Source organism: Sciurus vulgaris (genome assembly GCF_902686455.1).
Source record: "Sciurus vulgaris genome assembly, chromosome: 18".
Lineage (NCBI taxonomy): Eukaryota > Metazoa > Chordata > Mammalia > Rodentia > Sciuridae > Sciurus > Sciurus vulgaris.
The window spans coordinates 2318005-2336613 of record NC_136479.1 but is presented as its reverse complement, the minus strand read 5'-3'; the positions used below and the strand labels follow the sequence as shown (position 1 = coordinate 2336613).

The 18609-nt window shown below is 58.9% G+C and overlaps 2 protein-coding genes across 5 annotated transcripts; both read right to left on the bottom strand.

Annotated features, from left to right (window-relative positions):
* Positions 1-352: 352 nt before the first annotated feature.
* Positions 353-4754, bottom strand: ELOB (elongin B). The gene is made up of 4 exons (XM_079120389.1): positions 4422-4754; positions 4179-4313; positions 3410-3515; positions 353-521 (listed from the first exon to the last, which is right to left on the bottom strand). Exons 1-4 carry the CDS (start codon positions 4689-4691, stop codon positions 409-411), a joined length of 624 nt encoding a protein of 207 aa, XP_078976515.1. The 5' UTR covers positions 4692-4754; the 3' UTR covers positions 353-408.
* A 2478-nt stretch (positions 4755-7232) lies between these two features.
* PRSS33 (serine protease 33) lies at positions 7233-18068 on the bottom strand. 4 transcript variants are annotated; one of them, XM_079120328.1, is made up of 9 exons: positions 16301-18068; positions 16181-16207; positions 16072-16098; positions 15731-15896; positions 14806-15086; positions 9194-9356; positions 8794-9065; positions 8416-8585; positions 7233-7811 (listed from the first exon to the last, which is right to left on the bottom strand). In XM_079120328.1, the coding sequence occupies exons 1-9, from the start codon at positions 16662-16664 to the stop codon at positions 7581-7583; spliced, it is 1701 nt and encodes a 566-aa protein (XP_078976454.1). In that variant the 5' UTR covers positions 16665-18068; the 3' UTR covers positions 7233-7580. The 4 variants fall into 4 exon arrangements, with proteins under 4 accessions (XP_078976454.1, XP_078976452.1, XP_078976455.1 ...); XM_079120326.1 differs by having other exon boundaries at positions 16181-18068; XM_079120327.1 differs by having other exon boundaries at positions 7673-8218; positions 16181-18068.
* Between the last annotated feature and the right edge of the window lie 541 nt (positions 18069-18609).

The window sequence follows — 18609 nt, the reverse complement described above, 5'->3', positions numbered from 1 at the left end:
CCAAGACAACTGGTTCCAGCCTGGAACTTGAGTCCCTCGAAGGCTTGGAGGCAGACAGGACACACCTGGAAATGGGGCACCACACCTTGAACAAAGGCTGGAAATATTGTCCCCTACTGCATCAGGCTGGCCTAGGGCTCAGAATTCTGACCTCTCTAAGGCCGGGAGTAGCTTGGCCCTCGGGGACAGCCCAGATCCCATGTGAGAGGCAGGCTGGGTCAAGTTCTCAGACAGCATAGCATTAGCCTGGTAAGAGCCCAAAGAGAAATGGGGGAGCAGGACCCATCCCAGGGAGGGCAGTCAATGCCTGGAGTAGGGAGGAGGGTGTGGAGAAAGAGGCAGGAACCAGGCGGACACCCAAATCTCTTTTATTGGGGGGTATGGGCCTCAAGAGTGGGCCTGAGGCCCTCACTGCACAGCTTGTTCATTGGCGCTGCCTCCGGAATCCTGAGGCTTCATCACATCTGGAAGCTCTGGTGGGCTAGAGAAGGGCTCGATGCGCAGGGCCTCAAAGGCATCATCTGTAGGGGAGGGACAGAGCTAGAAAGGTGCTCAACTCATGCCCCAGCTGGGCCTTAGTGTCCACCTGTAATAAGCTGTAGTTGTGGGGGACCTAAAGTTACTCTTCCAAAGCCATGACCTGCCCACACTGCCAGCTGCCTCACTTAGCAGTGAGTGGCACTGGAGTGACTCCTGCCCCCAGTGGCCCAACCCCCTTCACTGGCCATTCCAGGCCTCTACATTTAACTTCTGGCCAGGTGCCCAACACCTTCTGTCTCCACAGCCAACGTCACCCTCCACCCACCCAGAATGTTCCAGTGGTTTCCCATCATACCGGTCTTAGGTCCTTGACCTTGTTTCTCCAATGCTTAGACTCACTCCCACACCAAGCTCTTTCCTGCCTCAGGATTTTGTACTTGTGAGACCCAACACCTGTCTGTCACACAGGACATGCTGTGGGCATTCAGGGTTCAGCTCAAACGTCACCTCAGAAAAACATCCCCAGCTCCCCAATACAGTCACTGCACCCCAGCACTCTGGGCATTTCCTTGGCAGCTTTTACCAACAGTTGATTGTCAGATTTGTTTTGATAGGTTGCTTTTCCCACTCAAACAGTGGCTCTAGTTCCAGAACACATGTATGCCACTTCATACATTTTTCTCCTGTGCTTTCCTCCACCTAGGAGGCTGTTCTCCTGACTCATGCTCAATTGATTGGGCCCTCAAGAGAAAGTCACACTACCCTGCTCTCCTGTCTGGAGAGCATTGGTGGTCATAATGGGGCAGGTGGAGGGCTAAAACTGCTATCCAGTCAAGACAAGCCAGGGATGTTGCCATACGTTTGCAATGCACAGGATGGCCCCCCACACAATCCAGCCCTAAATGCTGATACTGCTAACAAACCTGACCCACCTTCATTTACTCTTTCAAGTCACAAACCTGCAGGGACACACTTGCCTTTACATACACATTGCTATGATTTGTCTGGCCAGTGCCATTTCATACCTGATATTACACTGTCATCTCCCTAACTGAGCAGTTTGAGGCTGGCAAACACGTGTGTCTCATCCTTTAGCAAGGACACAGTGGCAGAAAGTATGGCACCCAGTCAAGGCCCAAGATCCTAATGCTGACTGGTCAGCTGCACAAAGATGTCTTTTTGCAAGGAGTCTGTGAGGAAACAAAAAGTAACCAGCCCCAACGACCTGCCAGGATGACAGGAGTGAAGGCCCAGAATCACCACCACATCCAGTGCCATGGTGGGCAAAAACAAGTCATGCCCCTTAGCACTGATTTTCATATCTGCAAAATGGGGCTAGTGTCTCCCAAGTCACACCAAGCACCCTCTGGGGTGCTCCTGTTCAAACTAGAGAAAAAAGTCGCCACATACCTATAATCCCAGCTACTCGAGCTAAGGCAGGAAGATCCCAAGTTCAGGACAGCCTGGGCAATTTAGTGAGACCCTGTCTCAAAATGAAGTAATAAAAAGAGGTAGGGATATAGCTTAGTGGTGGAGTGCTAACCCAGCACATGTGAGGTCCTGGGTTCAATTCCAATGTATCAAAACCAAAAGTCTATAGAGAAAGGGTTACTTCTGGGAGAATGCAGCTCTGCTGCCTCTGCTCAGAAAGCCAACCAGATGTGACTTAGCTGAAAGACACTCCTGTATGATGTCTGCAGTATTCACAGCAGGCCAGGCCTAGAAAGTCTAAGTTTTAGGCTGCCTTGCTGTGAAGCTGGTTCTATCCCACTCCATCACACTTCACTGTGGAGATGGGAACTTCAGGCTGGGTCAAGCAGGGAAAGAACTGGCCTGAGGACACAGCTGCTGAGGCTGAGGTCTAACCAAGTTATCAAGACTACAGCTAGGACCACACTCTTCCTTCTCAGCCTGTGCTGTTTTCTTACAAGACAGAAAATAATTCCTTTATCCATGTTCCCTCAACTACCCACATAACCCCTGGGTCCACATCTGTGAAAATACAACTCTATGATCTCTGTTTAAATTCTGGGAGGCCAAGAGTAAAAATTCTGCCCTCCCTTTTTATAAGGTGGAAGGAAATCTGAACATCTCCCCACACCTCATGGTACAAAAGCTTGGGAGGGTTGGGGTAAGGTTAACAAGAGTACAGGCTCTGGACCTGAACCCTGAACCCTGGAGGTGACATCCTAGCAAGCAACCCAAGTTCCGCAGGCTCACATTTACACATCCTTAAAACACACAATCCACAAGGCACAGGCCTATGTTACCAGCAATTCCCAAGACTAAGGCAGGAGGATTGGGAGTTTGAGGCAGGTATCGGCAACTTAGTGAGGACCTAGGCAAATTATTGAGACCTTGTCTCAAAAACAAATAAGTGCTGGGAATGTGGCTCAGTGGTAAAATGTCCCTGGGTTCAATCCCCAGCACCAAAACCATCACCACCCAAACTGTCACAAATCCTAAGTCTTGACCACAAAGATACTGGGGGAATCAGGTGATAAATTGCACAAATCAAGCATGGTATGGTATCTGGCTCTAGCAAAGGCCTCACAGCTTGCCTCTCACCCATGGCACCCCATGGAACCACTAGCAAGCTTTGGTCATCCTTGTCTGCAAATGTGGATGGCAGTGCTGACATCTCCAGGCTGAGAGGATTAGAAGGGAGGACTGTGCTCAATAAATCCTCTACAAATCTGAGGGGGTGCTGGGGCAAGGGATCTTCAAATCATTGTGAAACAGGCTTTAACTTGTACAAGTGTCTCTTGTTTGTCTTATAATGGGGAAACACTGTCAGTGATAGTTCTTCCCCTTTGTGGATTGGTAAGACAGTTCCACAAAGGCTTGGAAATTCAGCTTCAGGCTCCCTGAAGACCCTTTTCTGTGGTCATTACCAGAATACCCAGCTGCCACCTGGCCCAGCCCTTACCTGCCCTGAAGGCCAGCCCCACTGTGGCTGGGGCCTGTGGTCGTGCTGTTTGGCTGGTGAAGCCACACTCGCCCAGAGTTTTGCCGTCATCGAGAAGCTGGTCATCCTGGGGAGAGAAGAAGAGCGAGACCCTCGGACCCCTAGCCAGCAACCACACTGGAAGGCAGAGGGAGGAAACACTCCCAAGCGGGGCTCATGACCTCCACAGAACACACTGGACACGCGAGGTTCCAGAGCCACGGCCCCAAATTTCCAAATCAGAACCTTGCAGGAAGGGCCCTGCGGTCTGCTTTTCCACGAGCCCGCCTGGACGGAGCACGGCCGGGCTTAACTGACAGCCCTGCCGCCCTGGACGAGGTGGCCCGCTTCTTCCTGTCAGATGTTCTCAACTGTAAAACGGGAATCACCGGCGTTCCTAGCCCACTGGGCGGCCGGGGGGTCCACGAGCTGGAGCGGGGCGGAGGGCAGCGGGCCCGGCCTGCGGCACACGGAGGGTCCCGTGCGCCGAGCGCCCGCAGCCGGCGGCCAGCGACCAGCGAAGGCCTGCGGAGGCGCTCAACCCCGCTGGGGCACGTTTCCGGCTCGCCCCGCGTCGGCGCGGCGGGGCCGCCGTGCTGCCCGAGACCTGCGCCCGGCACCGGGCGAGGACCCCACCCCGCCGTCCGCAGGCGTGCGCACCGGGGCCCCCGCACGCGCTCGCCAGCCCCGGCCCACCCGGCGGCAGGGGGACGCCGCGGGCCCCCGAGCGCGCAACCGCCGCCCGCCGCACCTTGTAGAGCCGCTGCTCGTCGGGCGGCCGCTTGAGGATGCCCTCGACGATGCGCTTCAGCTCGAACACGGTGCTCGACTCCTTGGCGTCCGTGAAAATGGTGGTCTTGTGGCGCCGGATCATGAGGAACACGTCCTGCGGGCGACGGGCCGGCGTCAGCGCCCCGCCGCCGCCCCCCGCGCGGCCCGCCGCCCCCGCCGCCCCCGGCCCGGCCCGGGCGCCCCTCCCCCCGCGCCCGCTCACCATCGCGGCTGCTGCCTCTGGCTCGACGCGCCGGCGCGGCCGCGCTCCGCCCCTTCCCGGCAGCCCGCGCGCGTCCCGGCGTGCCCCGCGCGGCCACGCCCCTCCCCGCCTCGCGCGGTCCCGCCCCCGCCGCCATTTTAGGTGAGCCGGAAGGGGCTCGGCGCGGGCCGCCATCTTGCTGCCCGGCGGGCGGCGGCGCTCTCCGCGTCTCTCGCCTGTCGGTGTTGGCTGAGGTAGTCGTAGATGGTGGCGGGGTTCGTTGTTACACATTCGCACGTGCACACACTCGACGTGGCCACCGCCCCTTTCCGCTGACGTCCTTTTCCGTGAGACCCTCCTCCCTTTTCCCGCGCTAGCTCCCGCCTCTGAGAGGAAGCCAGGACCCTGACCTGCGGCCGCGCTCGCTGCTCAGCCTGGGTTCTCAGCTCCCCGCGTTGCCCCCGCAGAGCCCCGGCTTCCCCGTGGCAGCGCAGGCACCCACATTTCCCGTACCTGTCCGCCCGTGGACAGGCTGGCTCCCCCCTGGGGCTGCGGACTGACCGAGTCCCCTCGGTGCTCGGGGCGCGGCCCTGCTGCTCGCCCGGCCTGCCCCTCCCTGGTCTCAGGAGCAGGTCACCTGCTTCCCGCCCTAGCGCCGTCTGTCCTTGACTCACCCGCCACCGGGCGGGTGCAGACCGTGGGGAAGGCACGGGGGCCTCGGCAGGGCCGTCTCCCGAGAGAACAGGGAGCTGGACTCCAGCAGAGCACGCCGGCCTCCTCGGAGGCGCCTCTGCAGCAGCCCCCTGCTCCCCATGGTGGGCGGAATCAGCCTCCCTCTGGGACAGACCCCTGTGCTTCTCCTTCACAGCAAAGCAATAAACCTCCTTTTTCTCAAAACCGTGCCCTTTTAATTGGATTGACATTGAGAGCAAGGACTGGGCTTTTGGTGACACATCCAGCCCTTTTTGTTTTTTATTTTACTTTTATTTTATTGCTGCTGGGGCTTGAACCCAGGGGCGCTGCACCACCCAGCTGCATCCAGCCCTTTTTATCTTTATCTTGAGCTGGCCTTGCTAGTCTGCTCTTGGCTGTCACCTTGATCCCCTGGCCAGGTCGCATTGTCCCTGGGGTGTCCAGGGCAGGAGGGATGCCCCCTCCGGCTGACTTCCTGGACAGAGCAGCACTCCCTCCCTGCCTGGTCCCCGGGGGAAGCCCGATTTCCCCACTGGTGGACACTCCCACCAACAGCATTGAACACTACTCTGGAACCTGGCCATCCCCCAGGAGGGGACAGCCTCCTCCTGGGCCATTGCTTGGCGGGTGTGAGACAAGGCCACCAGCCCAAGAGACCCACTGGTGGTGACCCTGGACACCACCACAGCTCTGCAGTTGTTGGGGCTGGGGTCTCAGTGTCCAGGAGGGGCTAGGCAAAGGTGTCAGCTCTAAGAGGAAGTCAGAGGGGTAGGCACCTGTGCTTGGGGTGGGGTAGGAGACTGCATCTCTTCAAACCCCTCCAGGCTTTTTGTTTTGCTTTAGTTAAGGCCCTCCAGAAAAGACCATAAGGAACTTGTATAAGCCAACCCAGACCATGCTCTTCTAGGTCATTGGATCTTGCTCATTATAATCTCCTTGGAAAACTAAATTCTCTACCCAGAGGCTGTCCCACCTGCCAGTTTTAAGCAGTCACTATGCTAAGAAGCTGGATCTTGAACTGTGCATGGCCGGAACCCCAACCCTAACCCTAAACCTTCTGCACGAGACAGTCTCTCAGATATCAATATGTGTGAGTTGCCCCAGTAAAATTCCATGTTCCCTTGGTTCGGGGAGACTCTTTAGGAGCCTTCCAGAGTCCCTTCCCCACCTGCGACTTCCCTCATCGGACCTCAGCACAGTCCCCGTCGAGTCCATCGCCTGGCAGGTCAGGCCTGTGGGCAGGTTTCAGCTGATGGCCTGAGGAAGCTCCAGCTTCGGCAGGGCAGGACCACCCACGCCTACGTGGTTTTGGCTGGCAGCTGGGTTGCAGCAGTGCAGGACTGAGTCGCTGTGACTTGCCAAGCAGAGCCTGAGGTAAGAATCTGAGGTGATGATGCAGTGAACCCACCTGCATGGTGTGTGTCAGGGTGCGACGAGGAGCAGTTATCTCTTCTAATTGGTTCTTCCCTTCCCTGTCTACTCCTCCCGCAGCCTTGGCTGCTGGCTGTGCCTCAGAAACATGGGCTCTCTGGATGGAAAGGCAAACCTGAGGCCCTGGCTTGCTCAGTGTCTCAGGTGCTGCCTTTTGGAAGAGTGTCCTGGGGACCCTCTCTGGCTGGCCTCGGGCCAGGGAAGCCGTGGGAGGAGAAAGGCCTGAGGTGCACTCTCAGCAGCGGGCAACTGACATGGCTCAGTAGGGTCTTACTGCAGATATGCCCATGGCCTCTGCAGGCTGGCCATTCCTGTCGGTCACCCAATTCTACTGCAGAATGGACCACTCTCACATTCTCCCGCCGCCCCACCCAAGCTGGCCTGGTCTAGCAGTGACCATTGTGTAAGTCCCACTGGTAAGGGAGAGAGGCTCAGGCCTGTGTGAGGCCTGAAGGGGCCTCAATGCACCCACCCCCTCTCCCCATCTCAGCTCCAAAGAATAGGCTTTGATTTTCCAGATTTTGCTCTGTTTCTTATTCTGTCTGCTGCTCTAGAAATTGACCTCTGTCTGTTGACAAGAGAGGTCCTGGTCCTGGGGACATGGGTCTGGCAGGGAGGCAAGAGGAGGCCCCAGGCTGGAAGGGGAGCCGAGGGAGGGCATGGAGCCACATAGGAGAGGCTGGTGTCCAGATCGGGGTGTGAGGAGCGAATGGAGGTCAGAAGCAACAGGAGCAGTAGCAGCCGTGGCAGGCCGTTCCTGGAGATCGCCACCCTGCCCTCCCAGGCTGAAGGGTCCAGGCCAGGCACACCGACTTCTGAGCAGGGAGCCAGCCTGTCTTCCCCTGGAACACCTCCAGCACAGCGGAGCAGAATCTTTAGTTGTCATGGCTGTGTAACAAATTGCCACAAAAGTAGCAGCTTAACAGGACACCAGTTTACTAAATCATGACTTCTAGGTCAGAGTCCAGTGTCCAGCTGGGTTCTCTGCTCAGGGTCTCACTAGGAAGAAGGCAAGGGGCTATTGGGGCAGGGCTCACAGAACTGGTGGTTGTAGGTCTAAGATTCTTTGTCCTGCTGAGTGTCAGCCAGGGCCAGTCTGCTGGAGATGTTCACAGTTCCTGGACCCTCCATCTTCAGAGCCAGCAGCGGAGACGCCTCCTTGGTGTTGACTCCCCTCATGCTTTGAATTTGTCTGACTTCCTCCAGAAAACAAGGGGGACACAGGCCACACAGGGAGCCAGCTGGTTTGTCTCTATCTGGCTGTCCTGTCCTCATCTCTGGCCAGAGCTGAGGAGGGTAAATGGAAGCCAGGAGGGAGGGGGGAGAGTGAGCCCCTGGACTCACAGAAGGTCCCTGGATGATGGCTTTTAGAGTCATTCAGTGAGTCCCATGGAGAAGAGGCAGGGGAATGGAGAGGCAGGTGCACGGATGGCCCCTTAGCATCTCGGCCTCCAGTCAGAGGGGAAAGAAGTGTGCAGGTCCCCAGATGGGCTGAGGCTGAGGCCCCAGGGCGGCAGCAGCAGAACCACCCAGCATTACAGGCTGAGGTGAGCCTGAATCCAGGGGCTGTACTTGGCCACATTGGTGTAGACACCAGGACGATTGGGCAGGGCACAGCCCTTGCCCCAGCTTACCACACCCACCAGGACCCAGTGCCCGGACTGCAGGCAGCTCAGGGGCCCCCCGGAGTCTCCCTGCAACAGAAAGGCTACTTCAGGTCCCAGACTTCCCAAGACTTTGGGGCAGCTGTCCCGGGTCACTGGGGTGATATCTCTGGATTGGGGGCTGGGAAGCAGCTTGGAGGTGGGATCTGCTGGGGCCTGGATTCTAAGGAGGTGGGGTGCCAGACACAGGGGCATGGACTCTAGAGGTTATGGGTGGGAGGACACACCTGGCAGGCATCCTTGTGGCCCCCAAGGTAGCCAGCACAGAGGTTCCCTGGCAGCACTATGCGCTCTGCCTCAGGTACACTGGTGCCCACGTGGTAGAGGCGGTCGCAGGCGCGTGAGCTCAACAGCGGCACCCTCACTCCTTGCAGGGGACGCCACTCTGGGAGTGGCACTAGGGGAGAGGACAGAGCGTGGAGCAGGACTCATGGCAGAAGTGAGCCTGAGTCGGCTTTGTCAGCAGGGGACGCCGTGGGTCTGACTGGGAGGAGTTTCTGGTTTTTAGAAGTGGCACCATGTCCTGAACTGGGGCTGTGAGGGTCTCAGTCGGATAAAGGAGGGGGTTTACCCAGTAATCCCATGCCCAGCCTTCCGTGCCTCACCTCCTGGGCGGAGGGTGCCCCAGCCAGTGACCCAGCAGGGTGAGCTGGGTGGTGGGCTGGCACCAGGCATGGGCAGGCAGATGGGCTGGATGTGGGCACTCAGGGTAACTGGGTGGCGCAGCTGCAGTAGCGCCAGGTCACCGCGGGTGGCATCCTTAGAGTGGTCCGGAGGCAGCAGCACCCTCCACACTGGCACCAAGAGCGCGGGGGGTGACGCGGGGCCCAGGCGCAGCATCCCTAGGCGCACGCGGTACTCGGATGGCAGCGCCTGTCTGCAGGACAGGAGTGGGGACGACTGGCTGAGGGTCCCACCCAGAAGACTGGCCGCAGGAACTGGCCCTGCCTAGGCCTCCAGGCGCCCGTCTCCCCCACCTGCCTCTGGGGCTCTCTGGGAGCTGACCTGGCGATGCAGTGTGCTGCGGTCAGCACCCACTGGGATGCGATGAGCGACCCCCCGCACACGTGCGCCCCCCGGTGCTGGATGCTCGCCTGCCAGGGCCACTCTCCCTCGCGGGCATCCCGGCCCCCCACGATCCGGCTGGACATGCGGGGCTGCCCACAGGCTATGAAACAACAAGGGGGCAGCAAAGGTTGACCAAGGACTGGGTGGGCAGAGGAGGCAAGGCCAAGGCCCTGGAGCAGGCAGCTCTTACCTGCAGAGGCCCGCGCCCCGACGGCTCCTGGAGGAGGAAGTGGGGAGGGAACTGGATCACGGACTCGGTGTCAGAAAATGGGGGAGGGGTCAGAGATCAGGAGGGCAGTGGGACCTGATGTCACCCTCCTGAGCACTGTGGGGTAGGGGTGGGACCCAGGCCCTTTGCACAGGCAGCCCGTTGGGATTGGGAGAGCCCACATTCGGGAATTCAGGCTAGAATGCCTGAGGGCATTCCAGGGGAACCAGGCCCAGAGGTGGGTGATGTGGGTGACCTGGAGCCAAGTCTCTGGGGCCGTCACCCCTAAGTCTTGCTCCCACTCACCGAGCACCAGCAGGCAAAGGACCTGGAGGTGGGCAGCCCCCCTCATTCTGTCTCTGGGGCTGGGCTGGGTAAGTACAGCACTGCCCAGTGCTTGGACGCTGGAGTCAGCGGGGAGCAGAGAGAACATCCTAGCCCACCTGCCCAACTCTGTGGCCCTTCTGTTTGCACTGTCCCTTCCACCCAGGCTCAACACCCTTTCCTCTGCCCAGATTCTGGGTGACCACCTCTGGCCCAGTATCTAATCCCCCCAACTTTCAGATTTGGGTATCCCAGGCCTCAACAGGAATCCTGGAGCCTTGTCCACAAACCCCATTCTTCATTTCCACTGCCCAGCAGCTGCCCTGTCCTGCCCCAGCATGCCCTGGACACTGCTCTCACCCTCAGTCTGGTGCCCTCTCTGCTGTCTGGGACTAGGGGAGGGCCCAGGGGCTTAAAGGACAGAGGGGTGGAGGCTGGGCCAAGGCCAAGGCAGGGCTGTGGCTCCACCTGACCAGCCTCAAACAAAGATACTTTGAGCAGTCCTTCGGAAGTGGCAGGGAGAGGACACCAGGTGCTAAGAACTGGGGCTTGCGGTCAGGCTGGGAAGCGCTGGAGAATCCTTGGCAGGTCATCCCTGAACCTGATCCTGCCTCCTTGTGGGGCATGGTCACTGGGGCTTCTGAGCTCTATTGTTCTGTCCAGTAATCTCAGCTTGGCTGGGCCAGCCAGCCCCATGTGGGTCCCTGACCGCTGGCCCTGGACCCCATACCTCATATTTGGCCAGCTGACTCCATACAGAGACCCCAACCAGGCCAGCCCCTCCTGGATCCTGAGCTCAGAGTAGGAATGCATGGCTGACCAGAGCCAGAAGCAGGTGTGACCTTAGGAAACAGTCCACTCTTGGGCTTGGGGTGGCCAGGGCATAGCAAGACTGCTGGTCTAGTGTGAGGCCAGGAGGTGGGGAAGCAGGGCAAGGACTGCCCTCCTGGCAGGTCCAGTGGAGGACTGAGACCAGGACAATGCCCAGACCTGAGTCACCCCTTGGGTTCAGGCACAAGAACCGTGCAGCCCCTCTGCCTGGCTGGTGCTCCTGGTCGCTCAGCCTCGCTCTGCTGCCTCCTGCTCAGGGGCCCTCACAGCTCAGGCCATGCCTCCCTCACACCAAGTCATGGTTCTGGTTTGTTCATCTCCTCTCCACGAGGCCGGGTCTGGGTCTACAGCCCCGTATTAGCTCAAGCTGCTATGACAAATATCCTAGGTGTGGTACCTTAAACAGAAATTTATTTCTCAAGGTTCTGGGGGCTGGGGAGCCCAAGGTCACAGTCAAGCAGGTAAGGTTGTTCTGAAGCCGCTACCCGAGGCCTGCTAGGCGGCCTTCGTCCTGCTGGGTACTGACATGGCCTCTGTGTGCAGAGGGGAGGGAGAGTGAGATTGGGCTCTTGTCTCCTTTTCTAAGGACACTTATCTTACTGGATCAGAGCTCCATTCTTATGACCTCATTTAATCTCAATTACTTCCATAAAGGCAAATACAGTCACACTGGGGATTAGGGCTTGCTATGGTCCCAATATGGTTCCCCCTCCCCAACCTCAAATCTTGAAGCATTTTTATCTCCAAAGGTTTATGTTAATGGTATTAAGAGGATGGAAACTTGATCTGCTACGGTTTTGTGGTGGAGCCTTGGGAAGTGATTAGATGAGATTAGGTCGTTTGGGTAGAGTCCCCATGATGGATCCCTGTGGCTTCATAAGAAGAGGGAGGGAGACCACAGAGACCCATGAGCTCCCTCTGCCCCACAGCTCAGGACTCTGCCAGCAAAGTTATCACCAGAACTGAACGATGCCAGCGCTGTGCCCTGGAGCCTGTGAAACTGAGCTCAATAAACCTTTTCCATCACGAAGCTGATCTGCCGTGGGCACCTTTATAGTCCTGAAAAGCTGGCTGACACAGAGCTTCCACACAGGAACTCTGGAGGACCGAGCTGTCAAACAGCCTCCAGTGGGCAGAGGAATGCTCCATACCAAGTGGGCACCGTGGGAGTGGGTCCACAGAGCTGAGCCTGGCAGCTGGCTGGGGAGGAGGGGACCCCTGGTGACCAGGCCCACCCTCAAGACCAGCTCTGGGCTGGGAGAGCACTTGCCTGGCACAAATGAGACGTGGGTCTGACTCCCCAGAACTAAAGACCAGAGCTCTGCAGTTGGCCGAGGCTCTCTCTTCCAGGTCAAGTGCATGAAGTGGACAGAGTCTGGAATAGTGCTTGGGACAGGTGATCAGCAGTGCCAGGGAAAAAGGGCAGCATGTCCCCGTCCTCTTCAGGCCTCCTGACCTTTAGTCACCCAGGTCCGGCCGTCCACGGACAGCCTGGCAGAGTCAGGGCCAGTCCTGTGCAGGGTCAGAGGCAGCTGGAAAGCGGGAGGGATGGGTGGGAGTGGGGTCATCCTGGGGACTTAGGCCAGATCTTGGTAGGAGAGCAGGCTGTGGGGCTGGGCACTCTTCAGCTGGTGGCTGGGAGCCGCGATCAGGGGTGAAGGCCAGGATGGAGGGAGGAGTGCAACAGAGGGCACAGGTCAAGGGAGGAGTGCAACCAGAGGGCACAGGTCGTTCCTGAGAAACTGACTCTTTTTAGGGGAGGGGTCTGCAGCAGGATGGTTAATGTGCATCTGAATCCTGGGAAGCAGGAAAGAGCCCTTACACCCAACCCCTTCTCAATCGAGAAAGGCAGAGATCTCAAGCCAAGTCTACTTCCCTCTTAGCCTCTTTTCTTATTGGGGTAAAAACCAACACACTCCTCACCTGTGCTTCCTGGGATTACCACCCCAGTAAACTACACTTGGGGACCTTGGCGACACCAGGAGCATCTGAGACTCGTGTAGTGGGGCACACCAAGATGGGGGGGTGTCCATCAGGAGCATTTGCTTCCTGGTACCCTTCCCCAGACGTCCAAGAGGTGATGAACCTCTTTCCATAAATCAGCTTTCTGGTTGAACTGACAAGAGGGGTTCTGCTGTTTGTATCCAACAGCTGGACAAGGTTTAGGAGTTAGGGACAGGTCCTGGGCTGCACAAGTCATGGGTGAACACAGACGGTGTCCTGGAAGCCACTGGGTCCCTGTAATGCTCCGTGGATTGCCAACTTGGGCATGCATATGTGTTTATTAGCAAACAAGACAGCAGGGAAAGGGGGCCTGGTCTGGAAGCTGTTACCACACAATACGGAGTGTCCATAGGATGGGGGAGGGCAGTGCTATGGTCCCCACAGTATCCTCATGGGTTCAGGTATGCTCAGGCTGGCCCCAGGAGCCTGGGAGTCCAGGGCAGGGTAAGGAACAGCAGTGCAGGGAAGGGGTCAGGCCTGGGCATGCCATTATGGGCTGTCAGCCTCTGGATCCAGTTGAAGTGCTGACTGACGTTGGTGTAGACTCCAGGCTGGGTGGGCCGACCACAGCCCACTCCCCAGCTCACAATTCCAATCTGATACCACAGCCCTTCCAGGTCGCAGACTAAAGGTCCTCCTGAGTCACCCTGGGGAGAAGCCTGGGTGAGCCCAGCCAGGGCGGGGTGTGTGGGGCCTGCAGAGGAGCTGGGGGAGCAGGGGTGGCTGTGGAGCTGGCAGGGGGGCGTGAGTCCTATTCCCTGCTCCCCGCAGGGACAGAGCCCCAGTTTCTGCATCTGCAAAGTGCAGTCTCTACTTCCAGGACGGATGGGATGTGGGAGGAGGCACCACCAGTGGAAAGTGAGCAGTGCGTATCGCAGGCTGGTGAATAAGGATGCAGTTGCTTCAACTCCAAGTGTGGGCTGGAGGGGGCTCGGAGACTGCTCTCAGCCCTGGGGCGGGAAGGTGGGATTTCCGGTGGGACAAGGCACTCACGTGGCAGGAATCTGCACTGCCATTCTCAGCACCAGCACAGATCATGTCGAAACTGATGAAGCTGCGTTGAAAGGGCAACTCGAACAGGTCCCCGCACCTGCTGTTGTTCAGGATGGCCACCTGCGCTTCCCGGAGGCGGTAGGGGGGTGGCAGAGGTACTGGGGTAGGACAGGGACAGAAAGCAAGCTCAGCCTCTCCTGTGCCATCTGGAGCAGGGTGGACTGGAGGTCACGCCCGGTAGCAGGGGGAGGTCCCGGGTGACCACCTCACATCAGGGGCAATCAGCACCATCCCAGAGGGACAGGCAGTTGCAGCTCCCCTGAGATTTGGTTTTCTAAATGGACAATAAAGATTGCACCCCTTCTGCCCAGTTGGAGAATATACCAAAATGCACACATTAAGTGGCTTGTTTGACGTTCTGTGAATTAGATCTCAAAAAAAAAAAAAGCAAGAGAGGCTGGAGCTGTGGCTCAGTGGTGGAGCACTTGCCTAGCATTGTGAGGCACTGGGTTCGATCCTCAGCACCACATATAAATAAAGGTCCATTGGTAACTTTAAAAAATATTTTAAAAAAAGAGAAAGAAAGGAAAGGAAAAAAGAGGGATGCAGGACTGATGGGAGCCATAACTGGACAACATAGGAAGAAGCAGACACAAAAGGCCACACGCTGTGCGCTGCACTAGTAGGAAGGGCCAGAAGAGGCAGACCATGCAGGCAGAGGGCAGGCGGTGTTGCCACCGGCGACGGGCCCAGGGCACAGAGGGCATTGAGAGGAATGACCAAGGAGGGCAGGGGCTCCTGCTGAGAAGGAGCTGCTCTGCAGTTAGCGCCCACGGCCACACAGCTCTGTGAACGTTCAGACTCTGACCGGCATGCTTCGCCACTGCTGCTTTAAAGTCTTGGTTTGTGAACTAAATCTCAGCGTAAGGAAGTTAAGGCCTGAGACCCTTGTCAGGACGCTGTCCTGAGCCCGCCACCCGCTGGCTAGCAAAGGCTCCTGCCTGGCCCACCCAGTGTCTGAAGGGAAGGGACTGAGCCTGTGCTTCCTGCCCTCAGTGGGAGCAAGAGGAGGGAAGCCCATGAGGGGAGAGTGCTGAGCAGGTGCCCAAGGCCAGCGAGGGGCAGCTGGGCCTGGTGGCTGAATGGGATGAGGACAGTGCCCAGCCCAGCCCACTGTCCCCAGCCTTACCCATATTCTCATGGATTGCTCCCCAGCCAGTCACCCAGCAGTCAGACCGGTGCAGGAACATGAAGGTAGAAGACAGGACACAGATGGGCTGGACGTACTTGCTGTAGGTGACTGAGGAGGCCAGCCTCAGCAGGGCGATGTCATGGAGCTTCCCTTTAGCCCGCGGGTTCACAATGATGTCCTTCACTCTGTACCGGTTGCGGTAGGCCCGCAGGTTCCAGAAAGATGAGTGGAGAGTCAGCTCACCAAGCTGGACTACCCACTTGGAAGCACGAGGGGTCCTAGCAGGGGAGAAGAGAGCCATCACCAGGGCCCTGGGAAGGGGCACTGGCCACCTGAGCACACCTGGGCCCAGGTGATGCTGTGGGCTGCTACCACTTGCTCATCGTGGACACCATTAGTGTGCATGGCAAGTCCTTCTTATGGGCCCAAGGGACCCATGTAGAGACCAGGGACCCAGACAGGCCCAGCCAGACACTGGGGAGCAGGGGCAGGATTGTGGCTCCCCCTGGTGTCTTGTCCCGGCCCAGACCCTTGTGGATCTGGCCAAGAAGGACTGAGCAGGTGTGAGGCCAGTGCTGGGCCTGCGCTGGGAGTCCCGCAGCCGGCTGGGGACAGCTCCAGGGGAGGCTGGGGACCAGCACAGGCCCCTCCTCAACGCAAGCCTCCCCCTCCACCGGGAGGTGGAATAAGGTGAAGCCGTTTGGTGACAAAGAAGGGAGAACACGGCACCGATGCACGGCAGCGTTCTGGTGAAGCTGGCGGCAGCATTTGAAAGGGCTCCCTCCAGGGGCGCCTGTGTGAAGTCGTTCGTCGGCGATGAGGGGCAGCGCTGCTCGAAGCAAAGGGGAGCACGAGGCCCGGTCCAGGAGCCAGGCGCGCCCCCGCGAGGCCGGGTGGCGTCCCCGCGCGCGCGCAGACTCACCTCCGGAAGCAGTGCGCGGCCGACAGCACCCAGCGGCGGCTGAGCAGGCTCCCGCCGCACTTCTCGCCGCTGGGCACGCGCACCAGGGCCTGCCACGGCCAGCGCCCGCGCGAGGCCTCCACTCCGCCCACGATCAGAGGGCGCACCGCCCGGCGGCCGCAGGGCCCTGGCGCGCAGACAGCCGCGGTGAGCTCGCGAGCAGGCCCGCCGCGGCCCGGGCTGCCTGGCCCGCAGGGGCTCCCCGGAGCTCGCCCACCGGGCCCGCGCGATCCCGGGTCTGCCGCGGAGGAAGAGGGCACTCTCGCCCCCGCCCCGGCCCTCCCCCAGGGCCCGGCCGTTACTTGAGAGCAGCAGCGTGTTCATGGGACCTGAGGCGGAGGAGAGGGAAAGATGAGCGACCTCGGCGCGCACTGCGGGCCACCGCGCGGGAGCGCACGGCCTGGCGCGCACCTGACTCCGGGTTCTCTTCCTGCGATTCTGAGTGGGGGCGAGAAGGTGAGCGCCCCCGGACCTGCACGGCCCCACGGCCCCACATCGCCCCGTCCTGCCCGCAGCGCCCCCTGAATTCACCCTGCGCCTCGAGTCCCATGCACCTCAGCAGCGCCAGCAGCAGCAGCAGCGGCAGCCGGCAGGGCCGCTCGCCCATGGCCTCCTCTGCAGCCTGGCGCCCCCTCTGCTTCTGCCTCTCCACATCCTGCCGGCGCCCCCTGCGGGAGGCGCACAAGGCTGGCGGCCTTGACCACCGCCTTCTCCCAGGGAGCTCCCTGGGGCCAGGGGCAGCTCGGGGACCACAGTGCCTTCGGCTCCTCCATCCTGATGTGGTGCTGCGGCCAGTGAACCCCAACCACCCCCCTCTTGTCTCAGCCCCGGGGGTGCTGGCTGCCTCCTCGGATGCCCTTCCCCCGCTCACAGATTCCCCCAGGAACAAGGACATGGCCCCCAGCCAGGAGCGCCCCAGGAAAGCCCATTAGCACCCCCTGATGGGAGGCTGGTCTGCAGGCAGCTGTGTGGTGCGTCCTGCTGAAGGTGCTGGTCCTTTGCAGAGTCGGAGCTGACTGTTTGACCATGCCCAGGGCTTGAGCTGCCTGCAGGGGCCTCCAGGGACTCCACTTCCTGTGGGAGCAGGGGCAGTGCACCCCCACTGGTGAATGGAAGCCAGCGGGCATCCACACCAACACCCCTGGTCAGAGATTCCTCCGGGTGTGGGGGTGTCCCACAGAACTCAGAAGGGTCAGTGTGCTCCTGGGTGAGGACACAAGCCCCAGCTTCCAGGGTGCTCCCCAGCAGAGGCCAGTGTCAGGGCTGGTTCTCCCAGAGTGGACCTGAGATCGCTGGCCTGAAGTAGTGCCACAGGGAAGCTAGCGGCATCTGGGCGCCAGGGCTGGACTCTGAGGTGTGCTCAGGGAGGCATAAGATGCCCAGGTGGGGACCTTGGTTACTCAGTCTCCAGCCCCTGCACAGGTGCAAGTGTGCCCTGTGGCCCAAGCCCCACGGGGAATCCCACTCTTAGTGGGGCCAAGAGTTCACCATCCTCCAGGGTTGCAGGGACACTCCTTGGGAAGGATGGTCCAAGGGCTCCCGTGATTCCCCCAGAGCTGTCAAGGGCCAGTGCTTTGCTTGGGCTGTGCTGGAGTGGAACAGCCTGCTCCTGCTGAGCTAGCCCTGGACTGCAGGACAAGGAAGATGAGGAATGTCCCAGGAGAACTCAGGCCTTCATCAGAGGGCTCTGCTGCAGCAAGGTCAGCTGAGCACAGAGGAAGTCCAGATAACCCAGGGAGAGCAGACAACTGGGCAACTGCTTCTTTGTTCTTCCTACTGGAGGTACAGCCTGGGGTGCTCTAACACCCAGCCATCCCCCAGCCCTTTCAAACAAAGTTAGAGACAGGATCTGCTAAGTTACCAAGGGTGGCCTGACTTGGGATCCTCCTGCCTCAGCCTCCTGAGTCACTGGGATTACCGGCATGCGCCTCCACACCCTGAGGGAACTAGTGTCCCTCAGCAAGATTCAGGAGGAGTCTGCAAGGAGGAGGCAAGAACCGTGCAGGAAAGGAGCCATCAGAGAACAAGCGTGTGGAGAAGTTGGAAATATCACTGCTGAAGCAGAGCATTTTCAGAAGGGCTGAGCACTACTTGGTCATAGCTAAGGAATGCGGTGGTGAGCTCACAGAGAAAGCAAAGAAAGAAGCTCGGAAGGCAGAGCGAAGATTTGGAGGGGTGTTATGGCTTGGATGTGAGGTGTGCCCCAAAATCTCACGTGTGAGACAATGCAAGAAGTTCAGAGAAGAAATGATTGGCTTGTGAGAGCCTTGACCCAATCAGTGACTTAATCCCCTGATAGGGATTATGGAGCGGCAACTGATATGGAGGCTGGTAGGGTGTGGCTGGAGGAGGTGGGACTTTAGGGGTGTGGCTCAGGGGTCTATGTGTATCTGTTGCGGGGAGCCTCTCTGCTTCCTGGTCATCCTTGAGCTGCTTCCCTCTGCCATTCCTTTCGGCCATGATGCTCAGCCTCACCTTGAGCCCTGAGCAATGAGCCTGCTGTCTATGAATTGAGACCTCTTAAACTGTGAGCCCCCAAATCAACCTTTCCTCCTCTGCAGTTGTTCTGGTCGGGTCTTTCAGTCAAGTAGTGAAAAAGCTGACTAAAACGGATTGGGGTGATCCATGAGCAAAGGCTGTAAAGACCAAGACTCAGCCAGATGTGGTGGTGAATGCCTGTAATCCCAGCAGCTCAGAAGGATGAGGCAGAAGCATCCCGAGTCCCGGGCCATCCTAGAAAACTGGGAGATCCTGTCCCAAAATCAAAAATAAAAACAATAGGGGCCCTCGGGTGTGGCTCAGTAGCACAGTGCTTGCCTTGCACAGGTGAGACACTGGGT